At 43.2% G+C, this 21,684-nt stretch overlaps 2 protein-coding genes across 3 annotated transcripts in view; one reads left to right on the top strand and one right to left on the bottom strand.

The window, feature by feature from the left end:
* GALM (galactose mutarotase) overlaps window positions 1–21,684 on the top strand; it is a 254,174-nt gene that overhangs the window by 87,439 nt on the left and 145,051 nt on the right. The window lies entirely within an intron of this gene.
* The window catches only part of DHX57 (DExH-box helicase 57), a 44,591-nt gene continuing 30,145 nt past the window's right edge, over window positions 7,239–21,684 (bottom strand). For both annotated transcript variants that reach the window (XM_075203697.1, XM_075203698.1), the window contains exons 17-24: window positions 18,810–19,086; window positions 18,375–18,470; window positions 16,450–16,533; window positions 15,269–15,406; window positions 14,441–14,515; window positions 8,324–8,458; window positions 8,011–8,211; window positions 7,239–7,644 (exon numbers count right to left, since the gene is read on the bottom strand). In XM_075203697.1, coding sequence (XP_075059798.1) covers window positions 7,501–7,644; window positions 8,011–8,211; window positions 8,324–8,458; window positions 14,441–14,515; window positions 15,269–15,406; window positions 16,450–16,533; window positions 18,375–18,470; window positions 18,810–19,086 — 1,150 coding nt within the window. In that variant the 3' untranslated portion in view covers window positions 7,239–7,500. The remainder of the gene's footprint in view (window positions 7,645–8,010; window positions 8,212–8,323; window positions 8,459–14,440; window positions 14,516–15,268; window positions 15,407–16,449; window positions 16,534–18,374; window positions 18,471–18,809; window positions 19,087–21,684) is intronic.

A 21,684-nucleotide genomic window follows, 5' to 3' on the forward strand; every position in this document is an offset into this window, starting at 1 on the left:
CCATACCAGGATCCCCCCTCATACATAGGAGGGGGCATCGGGTACTATCCGCTGCGGAGACCTCAACTCTTGAAGTCTCCACTACTCTGCCACATAATTTTTAATTTTTATATGGAGAAACCGCTGTAGAGACAGCATTATCAGAAGGGAGGGAGCTAAGACATAGAGCTTCCCCGCCTTCCAGAGAGAGATGGTTTAACCCTTTGTTCTGGCACCAAGGAGAAGCCCGGGAAGAGAGAACAGATCTGAGGGAGTAGGCACCAGGATACTGCTGTTGGACTTCTCCCCTGTTTGGCCTATGGGCTAAGTATCTGATTTATTTAAACACATATTCTAAAGATATTGCTGTGTACAAAGTGAGCTAGTAAGGGTTATATCATAGTTCTCCTACTTGCCTAAGTATTATATTGTGTTAAAAATAATTACAAGTACAACTTTTATGACAAGATTAGTTGATTACTTGTTTTTTCACACTATTCTCTCCACACACTCGCTGTCTACTTAGCTTAATTTAACAATTTAAGTCTGTGTGTTTGGTGTGCTCTGATCTGTCCCCCCTGCGCAAACCCAGCCCCACTGACGGAGGAACCGGCCTGGGTGGCCTCCCTGACACAGTCAGTTTCCTCTTTAGCACAGATGGTTTTTCAATCCAATCAATTGCTATCTACTGTTGCAACTTCGGTGGCTAATAATGCTAGTACACCTTTGGGCCTCCCTGCTACCACAGGTTCTATTGGAACGTCTATACCAGGACCTTCCTCATTGAATACGGACCAAGCCCCTGTTCCCACAGAACCGGCATGGTCCGCAGCATTTATAAAGGGTTTGGATAAGCTGAACCAGTTACTTGAATCCCCAAACATCCCGCCTGCTAAAAGAAAGCAGCCTAGATCTGATAATTCCCTTATGGTACTTTCAGACTCTGAGGGGTTTTCAGAGGAGGAGGAGGAAATTAATTCTGATCCTGACCAGGTTCAACCTTTGGGACAGGAGGAAAACTCTAAAATCCAATTTATTAATGATTTGGTTTTAGCAGTGAGACAAGCGTTGGACCTCCCAGAACCGGAGGATGCTACTCCCAGAGACAGAAGTCTCTTTAAGAAGGCCAAAAGAAGGGCTTCCCGGGTTTCCCCCTTCGGTAGAACTCAGAGATATTGCAGAGGGAGCCTGGAAACAGCCTGATAAAAGGTTCTCTGTTCCCAAAAGATTCTCCTCCCTGTATCCATTGCAGGAGGAAGACATGGCTCGCTGGGAGAGTATCCCTAAGGTGGATATTCCAGTAGCCCGTTTGGCCAAACACACTTTGCTACCAGTCCCAGGTTCAGCCAATGATCGTAGAGTAGAATCCCAGCTGAAATCTATATTTGTGGCTGCGGGTTCTTCTTTTAGGCCCACATTTGCTTCAGCTTGGGTTGCTAGAGCCATGGAAGCATGGGCAGACCAACTGGCAGAGGCCTTACAGGACTCTGATTTACTTCCCCTGGCCTTGCATTTGAAAGAGGCATCATGGTACCTTTATGAGGCAGCCCAGAACACTGCGTCTATGTCCTCTATTCAGGCTGCATCTATTTCAGCAAGAAGAACGTTATGGCTGAAATCCTGGGAAGGGGATGCGGAATCAAAAAAATCCGTTGAAACCATTCCCTTTTCAGCAGCAGGTTTGTTCGGCCCGGAACTAGATACTATGATTTCCCAGGCAAAAGCACTTCTTTGCCGGTATTTTCAAGTAGGGGCAAGACTTCTCGTGTCCGTTCCTTTCGTCAGCCCTTTAGGGGGACCTCCTTGCCTAGAGGACAGTCCTTTAGAGGTAGACAACCTAATGCTCGAGGCTCCTCTGTCAGGGGCAGATCCTCGTTTGCAGCTAGGCGCCAAGCCTCCAAGACCCAGGAAAAGCCTGCGTCCTGACGACCACTCTACTCTGCCAGAGGTAGCGCCAGTTGGGGGACGACGACGACGTCTATCTCTGTTTGGGGAACAATGGGCAGCATCTTCCCAAGACCCTTGGATTCGGGGCATTATATCAGGGGGTACATGATAGACCTGCTAGGCCCTGTACCACATTGTTTCTTTGTAACCCCTCTACCCTGAGATCCAACAAGAAGACAGGCAATACAGGCTTGCGTCCCCTCTCTTCTTTCGCAAAGAGTCGTCTGTGAGGTCCCAGACAACCAGAAGGGACAGGGGTTTTATTCAAATCTGTTTCTGGTCAAGAAGCCGGACGGTTACTTTCGGCCCATTCTAAACCTAAAGAGCCTCAATGTACACTTACGAGTAGACTGATTTCAGATGGAATCCCTGAGGTCGGTAATAAACGGCTTAGTGAAAGATCAGTTTATGGCCTCCATAGATATAAAGGACGCATACCTCCACGTTCCCATTTGGAGCGACCATCAGTCTCTCCTAAGATTCACAATGGGGTCCTCTCACTATCAGTTTCGGGGCCTTCCCTTCGGCCTCTCCACAGCTCCGAGGGTCTTCACGAAGATCATGTCGGTCGTGGCGGCGTGTCTTCACTTAAAGGGAGTTCAGGTCGTGCCTTATTTGGACGATCTGCTCATCAAATCCTTCTCAGAGATTTGCTTACGTCAGCACTTATCCCTCACATTGGCAGTTCTCGAGAGACATGGGTGGCTGATAAACAAAGAAATCCCAGATGGTTCCGTGTCAACGCATGGTCTTCCTGGGGCTCATCATGGATACCAGTCGGCAGAAAGTGTTCCTGCCTACGGAGAAAATCAGTTCAATCCGGACTATAACAACTCAGGTCTTGTCCTCTCCCAATCCCTCAATTCATTTTAGCATGCGGCTGCTTGGGAAGATGGTGGCCTCCTTCGAGACGATCCCCTTTCGGCCGGGCTAATTCTCGATGCTTCCAGTGGGATCTTATGGAAATGGTCAGGATCCCACATACACTTGGATCTCCAGAAGATTTCGCTGTCTCCGGGGGCGAGAGAGTCGCTCCAGTGGTGGCTGAATCAGGATCACTTGTCGGTGGGCAGGTCCTTCGCTCCATGGTCATGGATCAGAGCCACGACAGGCGCCAGCCTGAAGGGTTGGGGGGGCGGTAATCCTGCACCTCCGGCTCCAGGGACTTTGGTCAGTTCAGGAATCAGCCCTATCTAAAAACGTGCTGGAGTTGAAGGCTATTCTTTTAGCCCTCCGGGGGGCCCAGTCCCTCCTCCAGGGCCACCCTGTCAGAATTCAGTCCGACAATGCCACGGCTGTGGCATATGTTAACAGGCAGGGAGGAACCAGGAGTGCGGCTGCAATGAGAATTGCAGCTCAAATTTTGGTTTGGGCAGAACAATATTTTCCAGCAATATCGGCAGTATTCATTCCAGGAATAAGAAATTGGGAGGCCGACTACCTAAGTCGAAATCAGATGATGCCGGGGGAGTGGTCACTCCATCCGGAAGTTTTTCAGTCTCTGGTGCAGAGGTGGGTTCTTCCGGATATAGATCTCATGGCCTCCAGACACAACAGAAAGGTTCAAAGGTTTTGCGCAAGGGCAAGAGACCCCCTAGCGGTAGCAGTGGACCTAATGACGATGTCATGGGAGTTCAGGTTGGGATACCTGTTTCCACCAATTCCCATGCTTCCTCGCGTGCTCAGACGAGTAAGGCAAGGCGGTCTGCCAGTAATTCTAATAGCTCCCTCATGGCCGCGCCGAGTCTGGTACGCGGACATAATCTCTATGGCGGAAGGACAAGGATTTCCTCTTCCGTCACGAGACGACCTTCTTCTGCAAGGTCCCTTCCGTCACCAGAATTTACCTCAGCTCAGTTTAACGGCATAGCTGTTGAAGCCAGCCTCTGGAGGGCTAGGGGTTTTTCCTCCAGTGTAGTGAACACCATGTTGCGAGCCAGAAAGCCAGTTTCAGCTCGCATTTATCACCGGATTTGGAGATTCTATATCAGATGGTGCGAAAATAGGACATGTCACACGTCCTCCTTTCGTCTCCCTCGCTTATTGGCTTTCCTTCAGGATGGCCTGGAAGCAAGGCTTCGGTTAGGTTCCTTAAAAGTTCAGGTATCGGCACTTTCAGTCTTATTTCACCTGAAATTAGCGGATTTGCCAGATATTAGGACTTTCCTTCAGGAAGTCTTGCATATTCAGCCTCCCTATGTTCCGCCTACAGCACCATGGGATCTTAACCTGGTACTGGATATGCTTAAAGGGCCTCCTTTTGAGCCATTACTTGTGGAAAATTTGAAGTGGTTGACCTGGAAGGTCCTCTTTCTTTTGGCTATTGCATCTGCATGTAGGAATTCGGAATTAGGAGCTCTGTGTTGCCGGGAACCATATCTGGTTTTCCACGAGGAGAGAGCGGTATTAAGAACCCTCCCTCTTCCTTTGTTCCAAAAGTAGTTTCGGCTTTCCATCTGAACCAGGAAATTGTAGTTCCGGTCTTTTCAGCCACTTCCCATTCGGATCAACAATCTATGGAAAAGTTACATGTGGTTAGGGCTCTCCGCATTTATGTCAAAAGAACTTCTCAGATTAGACGTACAAATTCTCTGTTTGTTCTTTATGATGCTAATAAGAGAGGCTGGCCAGCCTCAAAACAGTCCATTGCAAGATGGATTACGGCAACCATTAAGCAAGCTTACATAAAGGCTAACCATCCTGTGCCAGAGAGACTTACGGCCCATTCTACCAGATCGGTAGGGGCGTCGTGGGCAGCGAGAAATGGGGCTTCTGCAGACCAGATTTGCAGGGCAGCCACCTGGTCCTCTGTCCACACCTTTACAAAATTCTACCAGTATGTATTTGCATCTGCTCTTAGAGTAGTCCCACCCTTAGGGGGCTGCTTTAGAACGTCCCCATGGTAAGCAGTGTCCCCCAGACTGAATAAAAAGAGGATTTATGTACTTACGTTAAATCTGTTTCTCTGATTTCCATCTGGGGGACACTGCGATCCCTCCCTTCTGCTTTTCTTCTGTGTGCTCGTTTGATTGGCCTTTTCTCCTTGGGCTTTTTAATTAACTGAACAGGAAGAGGCAGGGGGATTGTAGAGGGGAGGGGTCTGTCAGCAGTGCTAAAGTTAACTAGCTAGGTGCCAACTCCCAACCCTCCACAACCCATGGTAAGCAGTGTTCCCCAGACGGAATCAGAGAAACGGATTTAACGTAAGTACATAAATCCTCTTTTTTTGTTTTTTTATCTGATGACACCTGTCTGTAAAAGGTCCCACAGGTGGCTAGTGCATTTCCAAACAAAGTAAAGCTGGAAAAAGCTTATTGAATAGTTTTCAATAGTGCAATCAGGGAAGATATAACAATATTTAGAAGACATTTAACACCATGCCCCCAGGTAATTTCTAGTCCATCATAAGGAAATAAAGATAAAATTGCATAACTGTTAATGTGTCTAGAACAGGTAGTCTTCCTCAAATTAGACTATATGCAAGAAAGGCACATGTTAGGGAGGTCCATGGCATATCAGGCAAAGTTAGTCTACATGTAATGACAATAGTCTGAGCACTTCACCATTCTGCACTTGATTGGAGGTGTTAAAGTAATAGTTTAATTTCTTCAACAAAAGAAATTTTAAGAATAAAATTATATCATTGTTTATTTCCAAAAGAAAAGCTTGCGCTGTGATAATCACTCATTTTCAGTCTCCGAAAACTCTGGTCGTCCAAAAGACCAGACAATTACTTTTAGTACCAACCAAAGTAGGTTGTACTACAATTTACAAATGTCATATTACAATTGGCTGAGAAGGTATATAGGCGTATCTTGATCCTTTTGGCTCTCCTGGATGCAATGGAGAAATTGGAGAAGTTTGTGCAATTCTTTGTTCAACATCTCTTCATTGGAAACATCTGTTCTTTTGAATTAACTCCTTCATTTCTGTTCATATCCCTCTTATCAGCTCACATGCAAGGATCCAATAATATAACATATGACATAATAAAACCACATCAAATATAAATGATATACTAAAATAAGATAAAACAATGTAAATATTTTCATGCTAATAAATTGTCTTCATCCAAAATATAATATCTTTGACAGAGGATAGCAAAAGGAAAACCATCATTGAAGAAATCTTGCATGACATCTCGCCTAGAATTTGCCAGAAAACTTGCAAAACCCATAAACATAGTGGAGGAACAGCCTATAAGGCAGACCAAGATTTACCTTTCTAGCCTCATCACTAGGCTCTAAAGTTGATGCATTTACATTGTGCACCATCCTAAGAACACTATCCCTACTGTAATGGTGGTGGGGTCATAATGCTATGAAGATGCTTTTGTGCTTCAGGGAGTGGAAATCTAAAGATAAAACCTGAAGTTTGAAAGAGACCTATAACTTGGTGGACAATTTATACTCCAGCAGGACAATGACCTAAAGCCACATTGGAGTGGCTTACAGGCAAAGAAAATAAAAATGAAGCAGCCCTCAACTCCCACAAGAAATTGTGGAATGATTTGATAATTGCCGTTTACCATTGTTCTCCACCCAACCCAAAATATATTGTAGTATTCCCATGTGCAAAGCTGGTCTAGACGTACCCCAAACAGATTCACAGCTCTAACTGCAGCTAAATGTGCTCATGCTAACGTTTATTGTTTGTTTTTTATTTATCATTAAGAAAACACTTTCAAGTTTGTTTGTTTTTTGACAAGATTATTTTGTGTTGATCAGTGGTAAGAATTCACAAGTAAATCCATTGTGGTCCCATAATTTAAGAAAATGAAATGTTAGTAAATGCTAAAGATGGTGAATTATTTGCTACTGTAGGTCACCGATCACAATCAATCTTTACAAGCATCACCATGATCAAAAGCAGGATTTACTATCATTTTTATTAATAGGTTGCATATAAAACACTTTACAAAAAAGTGGTTCAATGAGACCTCCACAGAATTTATGTTGTGGCCCCGTGTCCCTGTAGCAGCTGCATATAGGCAGCCCTCAATATAAAAGTTGCACAGTACTAGTTTACAGTTTGACTTACTGTTTATTAACGTCTGCAATTAAAAATGTCAGCCATTCAATACAATATAAAAAAATCCAATGTTGATTATCAAAGAGTGATAATGAGGGTAGATCTGGCGAAATATCATAACTTTCAACACAACTTTTCTTAGTATAACAGTATTCCATAAAGGGTTAACTACAATAATTCCTATTGTAACCTTGTTGAGTCATCTTAAAAAGTTGGTGAATTAATATGCAGACAAACTCCGGGAGAAACGATACACTTTAAAGCAACATTGCCATAACTTATTAACACATCATAAATAAGTGACTGCTATGCATTTTCACACATTCCCTAGAAAAGCAATGGGATCACATCTCATATTTTAGAGGAAATAAAAGTATGTCCAGAAACATAAGGATTGGTATTTTCAGGATTTATTTGTCCTGATAACAATCAGTATGTGATTACTGCTTTTTCCCTGTAAAGTGTGTTAAAAAACGTCACAGATTTACTTTTCCATCTGGGATGAGAAAAACAACAACAAAGAAAACTTTATCCCTCTTGGTGTTACTGCGTCGTCACCAGCTTGACAATCATAGCAATAATACGGGAGCCCCGAGGGCAGGTGCACAGGTCCATTGTAGGGTTCTTGATTTTATCCTGCAGGAGCTGATCCAGTTCACTACGCAGCTCCTTCACTAGTTCTGCGATCTGCAAGCAACATATGACATGGATTATGTATGTGTTTTATGTGTGCTTCTTGTTCATTGCTGGACCTTAATGCAGAATTCAGCAACCTGTGAAACAACAAGGGTCTGCATGCACTGCTGCGACCTCTGTAGCGCTTTACAATTGAGAACAAAAACAGTAATACAATTACACTGGGTAATACATACAGGCATATTATTCTATTTATGCACTTGTCCAATGGAGGGGAGGTAGCGGAACCGCTATGTGGCATTTGCCTGCACAGTAACAGTGCAGCTCACTGACAGAAGGGTCCTAAGGGAGGTACGCTCAAATTTCCTACTGTATTAAGAGCTTCGGGGCCTTGAAGATCCAATGAGAAAGATTTACCTGATGTGAGGCAGCTACAAAACGGATCCACCCTTCATCCAGGGAGATGAGAAATTCCCCTTTGCGGAGCTCGACATTAACTTGCCCACCACCAAACAGGACCAGGGGGTAGACAGACACCATACTGCAGTCTCGCACAAAAATACGGCTGGTTTTAATCTTTTCATGATACACTAAATATGGGCTGTCAAAATGCCGAACCTAAAACACAAATTAATAGAACCAATTGAAAAATGTCTCATCTGGTGACTTTATACTTTAATGTTAATGTTCTATGCAGCGGACACAAGAAGCATAAGAGCCGGCATCTAACCTGATAATTGATGGAGGAGGGATGAATGTGAACATAACCGTCATTCTTTGTAACGAATTTCAACTCTTCTGCTTTTGGCTGCATTTTTACTGCTCCTGCTCTGGTTACCTGAAACTTGCCTTCTGGTGATTTTACCTAAGAAGAAAATAAACATGAACCAAACTCAATTTGATTTAAACTACATTTCCTAAAACAGCAAAGATGCAATTAAAAAACACCCCTCTAGAGACTTTAAGCCTATCACCACACTTCTTCGACAGCGACAAATTAAATACCGTTGGGGATTCCCCTTTCGCATCCTGATTTGGCATCAGGGCTCAATGCTAATGGCCAGAACTCTCTCTGAAGCCCACTCCCTACTCCCGAAACTTGGAATTACTACCGGTCTTCCAACCCCTTCTGAGTCATCCGTTCTCCCTCAGAAAACAGCAAGACCCCCGTTACGTCAAGCTCCCAGTGCTGAATGGTCCACCGTGCCGACATCATCGCCACCACCTGATGAAGCTTCCGTGACTTGATTACCATTCTCAGGTTTTGTTTTCTCTGTAATTTGTGTTCTTCTTTTACCAATGGGCCCTTACCTCTAGTGAGGTCTCCCCTCATCTTGAGGGGTTCACAAAGGAACACTACTTTATTCCGTAACGTCTCACATGTTAAAATCCCGTTATGTTTTTGTATGCCACTTGCTATATTATTACATGGTTAGGTTCATCTTGTTTAATATTGTCTGGGGGACCCTAGCTCCTGTTAGATCTTTAACTTTTTTCCCCTGTACTGTGCTGCATTATATTCGCTAGTAGTACTGTTTATTAGCATCTCTGCTGGGTGCTCTTGTGTCGCAGACCCTCACTACAGGTGGCTCTTGATGGCCCAGGTTGTCATCTGCCTAATCTTCCTGCTTTATTTATCCACCTAACCTGTTTTGAATGAGGGCTGTTGCATGAGACCACCCGATCAGTTATCAATCTTTGTTTTACTGCACTAGCAACTGATACCTCTTTTCCATGAGTAATTGTTAAATATATGGTTATATGGTTCCAGTATTTCACTACAATACCACTTAATGCTATTCTACTCTGTTTAATTTCAAAATGTTTGGTTACACCGATATGTCTTGCTCCATATTTCTACTCTTTGCTATACCTTTCATATTTCTACTCTTCGCTATACCTTTGCCCTCTTCCTCTTACACTCCCTACCATCCCCCTCCTATACTTCACCTCAACTCCCACCCCTTACAATATTGCACGAATTCATTATCCCCACCTCCCTCCCAGGTTGCTTCACCCAACACCCACATTTAATCCACTACCAAAGCCTCTATTTCAGGTAACCCAGAGGGATACACCCCTCTGACCCGTTCTTTTTGGCCAGCGCGATGCGTCTGCTGGATGCCTCGCCACGCTCCCCTGGAGCTGTTAGCTCCTATGCTGACCTATGTACTCCCCCAGTACATAGTATCCTCTCCCGATGTCGGCACCACTGGCCCCGGCCTACTCTGCCGTGTGACTTACTTCCTACCCTTTCCCCTCCTTTTCCCACCACCAACCTTTCCCTTTTTCAAACCGACCACATGAAACATTCAGATATGACTTTCTCGTCTACCCCCCCCGTGTACTGCACAACCCCCCAAGTGCCCTCCTGTCACTTTCTTGAGACTTCCCACGGCCCCCTACACATTGGGCTCTATCTCTATCTTTTTCCTTCTTACCTCACATGGGTCTTAGAGTTCTCTCCTTTAATGTAAAGGGCCTTAACACCCCCCAGAAGCGCGGTAAACTCTTTGCTACTCTCAAACTTCATACAGGCGATCTAATTTTCTTACAAGAAACGCACTTTCTACACAACTGCCACCCCGAGTTACGCTCAAAAATTTACCCTAACACTCATCATGCATGCGACCACTCAGCCAAGAAACGCGGAGTGGCCATTATGTTTTCGCGCCACCTTACATTTGAGCTCATTGACTCACTCGCTGATAAAGAGGGTCGGTTCCTCATCTTAGTAGGTAAACTTAACAATAAACTCTGTACCCTGGTTAACATCTATGCCCCTAACCAAAACCAACATCGTTTTTCCTCAAAACTGGATACTTTGCTGACGCGACTCCGTCAGGGGGACCTTATAGTAGCGGGAGACTTCAACACCGTCCTAAATAGCTCTCTCAACCGCTCTTCCCCTGTGGCTGCAGCCCTACCCATTTCAGACCCACTCTCCTCTAAATCTCTCCTCAGAATCATGAAGTCCCAGCTTCTTTATGATTCCTGGAGAGTAAAAGACCCAACAGCTCGAGACTACACGTTTTACTCCTCACCTCACCAATCTCATTCCCGCATAGATATGATCCTGCTCAGCCATGACCTTGCCTTAAACCTCCAGGAGGCCCGGATCCATCCCCTGATTTGGTCTGACCACTCCCCCATCTCCATTGATCTTTCTGGCCTCACACCTCGTCCACGCCCCGTGACATGGCGCCTTAACGAATCTCTCCTCCACAATGTAGACATAGTATCCCAGCTTAGATCACACCTAGAGACCTACTTCGAATTAAACGACTCACAGGAGATCTCTAAGTCTACTCTCTGGCTGGCGCATAAAGCGGTCATGAGGGGACATCTGCTCAGCATGGCCTCCAGGAATAAAAAAGAAACTCTCTCCAATATCAATAAACTCTCACTCCAACTGCATGATTTAGAAATCCAACATAAGATGACCTTTGACCCTGCCACGTTAGTGGCCTTACGTAAAACAAAAGCTCAACTGGATCTCCTTCTCTCCAAACAAGTTGCCAAGCGACTCAAATGGCTTCGCCAAACTTTCTATGAGAAAGGAGACAAAGCAGATAAAATTCTGGCATCACGTCTCCGCTCCGCTAGGACGAATAATAATATTGTCTCGATCCGTAACTCCCACAACCAGCTTCTCTACGATCCTGCGGCCATCAGAACATCCTTCCAACAATATTACACAGAATTGTATAACCTCCCACCCTCCCCCACCTCCCCAACACAACAATCCAATGCCACTCTGATCTCAGAATTTCTAGCCAACTCCAAACTTCCGAAATTACCCCACCAAGCTCTTGAACATCTCAATGAGATCTCGATAGAGGAAATCCAGCAAACCATTAAAGGGCAAAAAAAAGGCAAAGCCCCGGGACTCGATGGCTTCACGGCCGCTTATTATAAGAAGTTTTCGGGCTTGCTTGCTCCCCACCTGTGCTCCCTTTACAACAATGTTCTTCAGGGAGACTCCTTCCCCCCTGAAATGCTCGAAGCTAGAATTGTAGTAATCCCCAAAGAAGGGAAGGACCCCCTCCACTGTGCAAGTTACAGACCAATCTCCCTTCTTAACCTTGACTTGAAAATATATGCCAAAATTCTGGCGAATCGTTTAAACCAAATCCTCCCTTCCCTTATCCATTATGACCAAGTGGGGTTTATCCCGGGACGCCAGGCGAGAGATAATACCAGAAGAGCCATTGACATTATCCACGTTGTCAACTCAAGGACCTCCCCAACTATTATGCTCTCTCTCGATGCTGAAAAAGCATTTGATAGGATCTCCTGGGACTTTATGAGGGCCACCCTTGAGGCCTTTAGATTTGCTGGCAGCTTCCTCACTGGCGTCCTGGCATTATATTTGACTCCTCTTGCCAAAGTTTTGATTAATGGTATACCCTCAGACCTGATCTTGATCCAAAACGGCACAAGGCAAGGTTGCCCCCTATCACCCCTTATATTCGCTCTGGTGATCGAACCCCTGGCTTCCCAGATTAGATCCAATCCCAACATTCAGGGGGTGCAGGTGGGTAACATCAACTCCAAAATTTCTCTTTTTGCGGATGACGTCCTCCTCTCTCTATCCCAACCAGCGATCTCCCTCCCCAATCTCTATGAAATTCTTCAAGCCTATGGGACCACCTCTGGTTATAAAATAAACTATGCAAAATCAGAAGCCATGCTGCTGCATGTCTCCCCTTGGGAAACGGATCTCCTCCAGACAACCTTCAATTTTAAGTGGCAAAAAAGAAAGATCAAATATTTGGGAGTTTTCCTCACCTCACGCTATGACCTCCTCTTTCCTGAAAACTTCCCTCCCCTTTTCGCTAAGATACTCTCTGACCTGACCTCCTGGAAACGCCTCATTATCTCCTGGCTGGGCAGGATCATAGCAGTCAAAATGTCTATTATACCAAAATGGTTATACCTCTTTCAAACACTCCCGGTCGCAGTTCCTGCCTCCTTCCTTTCTAACATACAAAAATCCCTCATCCGTTTTGTTTGGAATCATAGACCCCCACGGATCTCAGCCAGCATTCTCAAAAGGCCAATCTCTTCTGGCGGCAGAGGTCTTCCCGATATTAAACTATATTACCTGGCCTCCCACTTTTCACAAATTGTTACCTCATATGCCCCCCCAGGCTCCACTTCCTGGCTCGATATAGAATCGGCTTATACTACCTTGCCCTATCTTACACCCTTATGGGGTCTCTCCCCTGCACATCGTCCTCCTGCATCTAAAATGCTCCCTACTATCAAGTTTGACATCAAGCTATGGGATTTTTACTCCTTTAAACTGAAGCTTACCACACAACTATCCCCCTTAACCCCCATTTGGCACAATCCTGTATTCCGTCCTGGACTCTCCGCCGCGAGAGCTCGTCTTTGGAATAAAGCTGGCCTTAAATTCCCGATAGACTTCTCCAAAGCAAACCACTGGCTCCCACTGGCAGAACTCCAGCGTCACTCCCCATCCCGCATACTTAGTCCGTTTGAGTTTTTCCAAATTAGTCATTTTTTGCGGTCCCTGCCACCTACTTATGTTTTGCGAGATTTAACCCCCTTTGAAGATCTTTGTAAAAATCACCCTAGGGACAGAGGCTTGATATCCCAACTTTATGGTATATTTATTGCTGCTGTCCTTCCTACTCCGAGGGCACATGAGGCTGATTGGGAAAAGGATCTAGGCCCCCCTCCGGACGATGAAGCATGGGATGACATGAGACTGGGGATAGCTAAAAGCTCCATATCCACCAAACTTAAAGAAACCTCTTATAAAATCTATTACCGTTGGTATTATACCCCTACTCGACTCCACAGCATGTTTCCCTCTTCTTCACCTTATTGTTGGAGGGGTTGTGGCCACAGGGGAACTATGCTCCATATATGGTGGACCTGCCCAATTATCTCCTCCTTCTGGGATGTGGTTTGTGGCATTCTAAACTCTCTATTTGAGGCTCCCGTTGCAAAGGACCCCTGGGTGTTTCTACTATGCTATCCTCCTCCAGAGCTTGACAAATTTTCCAAAAAACTAGCTTCACATATACTGACAGTGGCTAAATCCCTTATCGCGCTAAACTGGAAAAAAACGTCCCCTCCCTCTCTAACAGCCCTTAAAAAACAAATCTGGCATGTCGCAGCCATGGAACAGATTACCTATTACCTCCATGATAGAGGCCATGTCTTTAACCAGGTTTGGGCTCCTTGGCAGTTTGTGGAAAGCTCGCGTCCCCCTAACAATTAGCCCCGTGATAAGGACCCATGTGGGGTAAGTCCGGCTCCCTTATACGCTTTGCCCCCTTATCTTCTTGAGTCGTCTACACACTCTCCACCCCCTGAGCTCTTTCATATACCTGCTTTGTGGTCTTCCCCCCCCCCCCCTCCTGTCTGACTCCCTTCCCCCCACTCCCACATTTCACACTTTCACTACAGTTATATACAATTTGATACCGCATATAAAATTGTAAAAATGGTTGTCTCATTATAAGCTTCTATGTACATGTTGATTCAATTGTTCTGACTGTTTTTGTACGTCTGTTCAATAATAACAGTCTTATTCCCTGTATTTGCTTATATGACCAACCAAAATAAAGAATTTAAAAAAAAACAAAAAAAACCACCCCTCTAAATTATTGGGGATTTTTTCACCTCTTGAACAGTTATTGTTAAACATGTATTTCTTTAACTCCAGCATATTCTACACACTTTAGGATTGGTAATGGCTTAGACACAAGATCAAAATTATAATCTTTTACATTTAAAAACACAGCTTTAAAGGATGGTTTAGTTGGATAGTCAATGTTATGGAAAATTAAACAAATATGCATGAACTTACTTGAACCACATTGGGGTACAAAGCTGCACACAGCATTGCTGATATTAACTTAATATTCTCTGCATTTGTATTGGCCTGTACAGAAATATAATCACAGCGTTAAAAAATAAAATTGAAAGCAAGCACAAAACATATTTAATAGTGTAATCATTTGGCGCTTTGTCATAGAAGTTTTTATTTTCAATGACAGCCAGAGAGCAACAGTTTCCATAATTCTATCATGGATTAACAAAATCCAGTTCTTTTATTTTGTTTGTCTCACTATTGTTGTAGTATTGTTAAAAACTGTTGAACACTTTGCATTGCTTAGTTATACTATTTGCAGGAAATGTTATTTCAAAATAAACAGTAAAAAATTTAATTAAAAATAAATATGGAAGCACTTGAATGCACAGAACCCAAGAGAGGGACGATAGATATGGACAGTAGAAGACATGTGGATGCGGAAGAGGGAAAGGTAAACCGTGTTTGAAATAAAAAAGACAATTCAATTGTTATCCCACATCAACAACCCAGCAAACCCCCACACAATTGCATGAATGTTGATGCTAGTATCCCTCAACTACTTTGGGCACAAGAAATGTACTAAATAAATGAGAACTAGAATCTGATTGGTTGCTATAGGCAACATCTCCACTTTTTCAAACCCGCAGCTTGATAAATTTACCCCATGACTCAAGTGTTGGCTTTCTGGGTTGTTACTAAGCAACAAGTCATTTTTTTAAAGCACAAAACAATATAGTATTTTTCAACATACTATTGAATCAAACAATGTTGATTCAGATGAGCACAGCTACTTTAGGGTGGTTAAATCAGAAAAGTACTTACTTCTTCCCCTGTTGCTTCCACTACTCCGTCTCCTTTCTGAGCCCATCTCTTCTCAATCTCTCTAGCTCTGAGCCCTTCCCTCACAAATCCAATGTCAGACAGCAGTTCTGTGAACTGTCTCTTCAGACTAGCTATTTCCTGTAATATACAAAATATGAACACATGAGATCTTGTCATCATGGTGACACTTGTGTGCTACAAAATTCCAGGGGGAACTGTATCAAATAGTGATTTTTGCAAATCGCCGATATCCAACGACTTTGCATGGTAAAGTTAAAGCGACAATGGCTTTAAAGGCAAAACTCGCCTTAAAAACTATTCCCGCTTTAAATTTACCATGCAAAGTCACCGGTTATTTGCAAAAATAACTATTTGATACATTTATCCCTAGACATATGTTTAGAAAACTGATAAAACTTGTCCATGGTGATCAACAGTATTTGAGAAAGAGAAATTATTGCAATCATTTTTAGATTTCCTTTTAATTGCAATAGCCCTATATATTCTCATTCATAGCATCAACTGAAAATGAAACGCTCATCATTATTATTTTGTAGGTTGACATAGTTGTAATTTATGAATGATGTTTAAATGCATGTACACATCCCTGCAATAGGAAGGGTAAACTGTTTTACTAGATAAAATGTAGAACTAAAAGACACGACACACCATGGAATAAGTAAAAAGGTAAAACACAATAAACTATATAAGAAAGAAAAAAAAAAAGAATTGTACAACAACATGTATTACCCCCAATTATTTTAAATTTAATGCAGACATGAAAACGAAGGGTAGCGAGGGCCCTGCTTATGAGAGAGCTTACATCCTAACTGGAAGGGGGCACAGAAGTGGGTGTGGCTCAGAGTGGGCACAGGGACAGTTGTGAGGGCTACTAAGGCGGGACTAGGGTAAGCTCTAATAAATAGAGCCTTTCACAATTGTATTTTGACAAAGCACTGTTAAGCTGGCCATATTTTGGAAAAAACATAATGAACTCCATCCAAAATGGAGTTTACAGTTTTGTATGGAGATGTCCTTTAAAATAAAACTTAAATTCTAGTATTTTAACTAAATACTGTACTCACACTAATTTGTATTTTTTTTATTACTTAGTGTTTTTGTTAAATATTATTATTAATTGTTTTAAAAAACAGCTTGACTTTATATGAGGGGACACTTACCTGGAGTACTCTCGAAGACAAGAAATTGTCCCGGCAATACTGATATCCAGCCCGTGTGTTCTCTCTTATGACTGTGCTCCAGGCCTAAACATACGGAAGAAAAGCACATTTTAACTACATGACCACTAAACCAAAGATGCAATTGGCTTTATATATTTATATAAAAGATGGTAGCAAAAGTATTATATATATATATATTTATTTATTATGAACTTGGAGCTGGGTTCATATTCTTACTAGTCCTATTCTTGAAGGTATAGGGGGGGTCACCTGTACAACACTCCTTTCTGCAGCTATCCCACTACAAACTATCCAGAAGTGAGCGCATATAATCATGCCACCATTATAATATATATATATATATATATATATATATATATATATATATATATATATATATATATATATATATATATATATATATATAGGTTTGAGGGACTTCTGGAAACTACAAATATTTGATTTGAGATTAGGATGCAGCTACATAAGATGCCTATTTTGGATACACACCAGATAAAAATTAATTAATTAATTATAAAAATACAAAAATGTGCACACAATGGTAATGATTTTACGTTTGTCACAGAGCGGAATAATGTTTTACAAATAGAATTGTGAATACTGCAAAACAACCCCTTTTTTATCCAAGTTTAGATGCAGTGACCCCCTTAACACACAAAGCATGCTCAGTGCCAAACAACTGAATGTGACAAAACAGTAACACTACTAATCATCCTGGTCCGTTATTAGACAGACGCAGACGCCGTATTCATGTATTTTGCTAATAAAAGAGAGAGATTGGGTGTCCTTTTGTGGAAATGTATGCTTGCTGTACCAATATGAAAGATACACCTATTATCTTACAGCATAAGCGCCCCCCTAAGGAGTCACACAGACTCAAGTGGGAGGAGGACATGGGGGAAACGCTCACCCTGAAAGACTGGGACAAAATTTGCCTCCGCATAGCTAAAACCTCGGTGTTAAAATGAGTAAAAACGCTCATAAAATATATTTGAGATGGTATCTGGTTCCCCATAGACTACATGCGATCTATCCGCTATGTTGGCACTTGTGTGGTCAAGTTGGTACTCTGTCCCACATCTGGTGGCAGTGTCCGAAACTGCTTCCTTCCTGGGACTCTATACACTGCCTCAGCTCTAACATTACTAAAGTTTCTCTTCCTGCCTCTCTGTCCTACTCTCTACTACCTCATCCTCTGCCCGACATTCCTAACCACCCATAAAAACTTATTACGCACATACTCAGTGTGGTGAGATGTCAACTCTCACTATTTTGGAAAAATCCAGAGCCACCACCCCTTCCCTCCGTTATTAACCGCATCTGCCAAGTTTATCATATGGAATACATTCCGAGCATATTGCGCCACACTCTTACATCTTTAATTCGTGTTTGGAGTCCATGGACAGAGTATCATGGCTCTCCTCCGCCCCTGGCGCTCTGATCTCTGTGCCCCAACATTTGAATCAGTATCTTTCTCATACCGCATCCTCACACCTCTATATACATTTCCCTTATCCCCCTCTCTTTCTCGATCCCTCTTTTTCTTTTTTCCCTCTCTATCCCCCATTGCAGCAATGACTATGCATCATTTTGTATCACTTGAAGTTTGACACTTCCGTGTAGTTGCTTTTCAATACTCTTCCAAGTGTTTTTTTTTATATATGCCTGGCTCCTTGATTTTTTCTGTTATTTTACATTTCCTTTTGTAAAACCTAATAAAAATTGTTTACTTAAAAAAAGAAAAAGAAAAGAAAGAAAGATACAGCCAAGATATAATATGGACATGCGGATTAATGTACTGTTGATGATGGCCAGTTTTGAAGATTCTTACAGCTATAATAAATATCAGGCCAATGTAGTTCACCCTCGAGAGTAAGCAGTTTACTCTAAGCATCTCATTTTACCTTATATGCCTGGAGAAGAGCCAAATGATCACTGTTTGCTATGGCAAACTCTTGCTTTTTCTTGTTTGCCTCATCCTTTTTATCCCAAGGACACACCTAAAAAATTAATGAAACCTATTAAATGATGGACAAGTACAGACGAGCAATGATGCTGTTGAATTCAATGAACATTACATTGACAATAGCAAGTTTATTTATTGGGAAAATAACACTTCGTCATTGGCCTGCTTGGCTCCATCTGTTTAAAGGTCACCACTGTAGTCAAAGAAAGCGCTGTAATTTTTCATCCATAGTTGGATTACCAACTTACCTTCCCTACAGGTCCCTTGTTCAAATAAACAAACAGCATTAAATCACAAAAAAAAAAAAATTGTCTCATTTAATTGGACACGTTTATAGCACTGCTTGTAGAGTGAGAACGGCCATAATACTCACAAATGGATTCTTAAAGGCCAAGCTGGCAGCGATGGTGAGAGCGGGATCCAGACAGCGGAAGATAGCCCCGAAGAGCATCAGTTTACCAATCCTCACGTCCACTGGCAGGGAAGCTAAATGATACCCAAGCGGTGTGAGCTTTTCCTGCCGAGTAAGAGCCCCAAGATCCTGCAGACGTAACATGGAGGCATGGAGAGACTCCACTGTGGGGGGTTCAATCAACCGGGACAAGACCGTTTCCAGGCGACACTCAGAAAACATCTCTAAAATTTTTATTCTAGTGGTAGAGAAACAAGAAATAAACTAACTTGTTATCTCCATTTGAAGGATTCTATTTTTTTTTATCAAAATAGATATTTAAGAAAAGATAAAAAGTGAATATTTACAGACGTACTCTACTGAAAGTACAATCACCATTTCTAAAAATCCATAACCTACTTTATATCAATGAGCGTTATTGAATAGAGCCAGTGTTCTCTTTATATAGAGCATGACATGAACTAAAGATTCTCCATATTTACATAAACTAAATTATCCTTTATTTATAAACTTGCAATACAAGTTTATTATAGCTGTAGAATAGGTGGGAATCATATTTTACACACAATTACATGCTGAATGAGAAGGTAACAATTAGAGATGAGCGGGCTCGGATTTCCGAAATCCGAGCCCACCCGAACAGTGCGGATCCGACGGGATCCGAGCACTGTTCGGGAACTTCCGGGCGGGAAATGAAGCCAAACCGAGGCTATGACATCAAAGTCTCGCGTCGGATCTCGCGAGACTCGGATGTCATAAATTCAGCGCTAGCGGCCGCCATCTTCATTCTGGCTGCGATCACTCGTGAGAGAGGTTGTATTTAGGGAGCTCCTGTCCTGGTTTTCAGTTTAGTGTAGCTTTGTGCTTTGTCCAGTGCTCTGTTCTACTGAGTCCAGTGCTGTGTCCTGCTGAGTCCAGTGGTGCTGTGTCCTGTGCTCTGTCCTGCTGAGTCCAGTGGTGCTGCCTGTGTCCTGTGCTCTGTTCTGCTAAGGGCATTGTTATTTCAAAATTATACAAAAAGTTCTTAAAAAAAAAAATATAAAAAAAATTAGTTTAAAAATAGTAGGTACTGCTGTATAACTCCAGTCCAGTGGTACTCTCCTGAGCCGCAGATAATTTGTAATGGCTTTGCCGAGTGTGTGTGGTTTAGGGGTACGCTCTCTTGTGGTGCATATAATGGAGTACAAAAATTTGGAGGATAAAGTAGGGAAAGATCAACACCCACTTCCTCCTAATGCTGAAACTGCTGCCACTAGTCATGACATAGACGATGAAATGCCATAAACGTCGTCTGGCAAGGGCGATGTCCAATCTCCTAGAGGGCATGTAAAATCCAAAAACCCAAAAGTTCACTAAAATATGCAAAAAAAGAAAATTGAAAACATCTGAGGAGAAACGTAAACTTGCCAATATGCCATTTACGACACAGAGTGGCAAGGAACGGCTTAGGCCCTGGCCCGTGTTCAGGACTAGTGGTTCAGCTTCACCCAAGGATCTAAGCCCTCCTCCTCCCCCCCCTCCAAAAAATTTAAAAGAGTTATGCTGTCAGCAACAACACAGCAAACAACTCTGCCTTCTAAACAGAAGGCATCACAAATCCCCAAGGCGAGTCCAAGGGTGTTGGTGGTTGCAAAGCCTGACCTTCCCATCACTGTACGGGAAGAGCTGACTCCATCCACCATTTGCAGCACACCCTCTGCATATGCTGGAAGGATCACCACAGTGTAGATCCAGATTTGGATAATCAAGGTGTCAAGGAGGCTATTGATGTAGCTGGCGCTGAGGAGGAACTTGACGAGGAGGATGCTGATGTGGTTATTTTAAATGAGGCACCAGAGGGGGAAAAAGTTGATGTCCATGGGATGAAAAAGCCCATCGTCATGCCTGGTCAGAAGACCAAGAAATGCACCTCTTCGGTCTGGAGTTATTTTTATCCCAATCCGGATAACAAATGTATGGCCATATGTAGCTTATGTAAAGCTCAAATAAGCAGGGGTAAGGATCTTGGCCACCTAGGGACATCCTCCATTATACGTCACCTGAATAACCTTCATAGTTCAGTGATTAGTTCAGGAACTGGGGCTATGACCGTCAGCAGTCTAGGGACACCTAAATCCCTTGGTCCTGTTGGATACACACCACCAACACCCTCCTCGTCAACTTCCTCCACGATCTCCATCAGATTTAGTCCTGCAGGCCATGTCACCAGCCAGACTGAGTCCTCTTCAATCCGGGATTTATCCGAGGAATCCTGCAGCGGTACGCCTACTACTGCCACTGCTGCTGTTGCTGCTGGTAGTCGGTCATCTTCCCAGAGGGGAAGTCGTAAGACCGCTACGTCTTTCACCAAACAATTGACCGTCCAACAGTCGTTTGCCATGAGCACCAAGTACGACACTAGTCATCCTATGGCAAAGCGGATAACTGCGTCAATAACAGCAATGTTGGTGTTAGACGTGCGTCCGGTATCCGCCATCAGTGGAGTGGGAGGTATTGTGTCCCCGGTACCAAATCCTGGCGAGATTCCACTTTGTGGTGTCAGATAACGCCAGTAACATTGTGCGGGCATTACGTATTGGCAATTTCCAGCACGTCCCATGTTTTGCCCACACCGTTAATTTGGTAGTGCAGCATTACCTGAAGAGTGACAGGGGTGTGCAGGAGAGGCTTGCGGTGGCTCACAAAATTGCTGGACACTTTCGGCATTCTGCCAGTGCCTACCGCAGACTCGAGCAACATCAAAAAAGTCAGGTGATTCCCCTGATCAGGCTGTTGCAGAAGCAGCTGGATAAAGTGAGGGTGGAGCTGGTAAACCATTACTATTCGACAAAACATG

The sequence above is a fragment of the Mixophyes fleayi genome, chromosome 3 (assembly GCF_038048845.1).
Source record: "Mixophyes fleayi isolate aMixFle1 chromosome 3, aMixFle1.hap1, whole genome shotgun sequence".
Classification (NCBI taxonomy): domain Eukaryota; kingdom Metazoa; phylum Chordata; class Amphibia; order Anura; family Limnodynastidae; genus Mixophyes; species Mixophyes fleayi.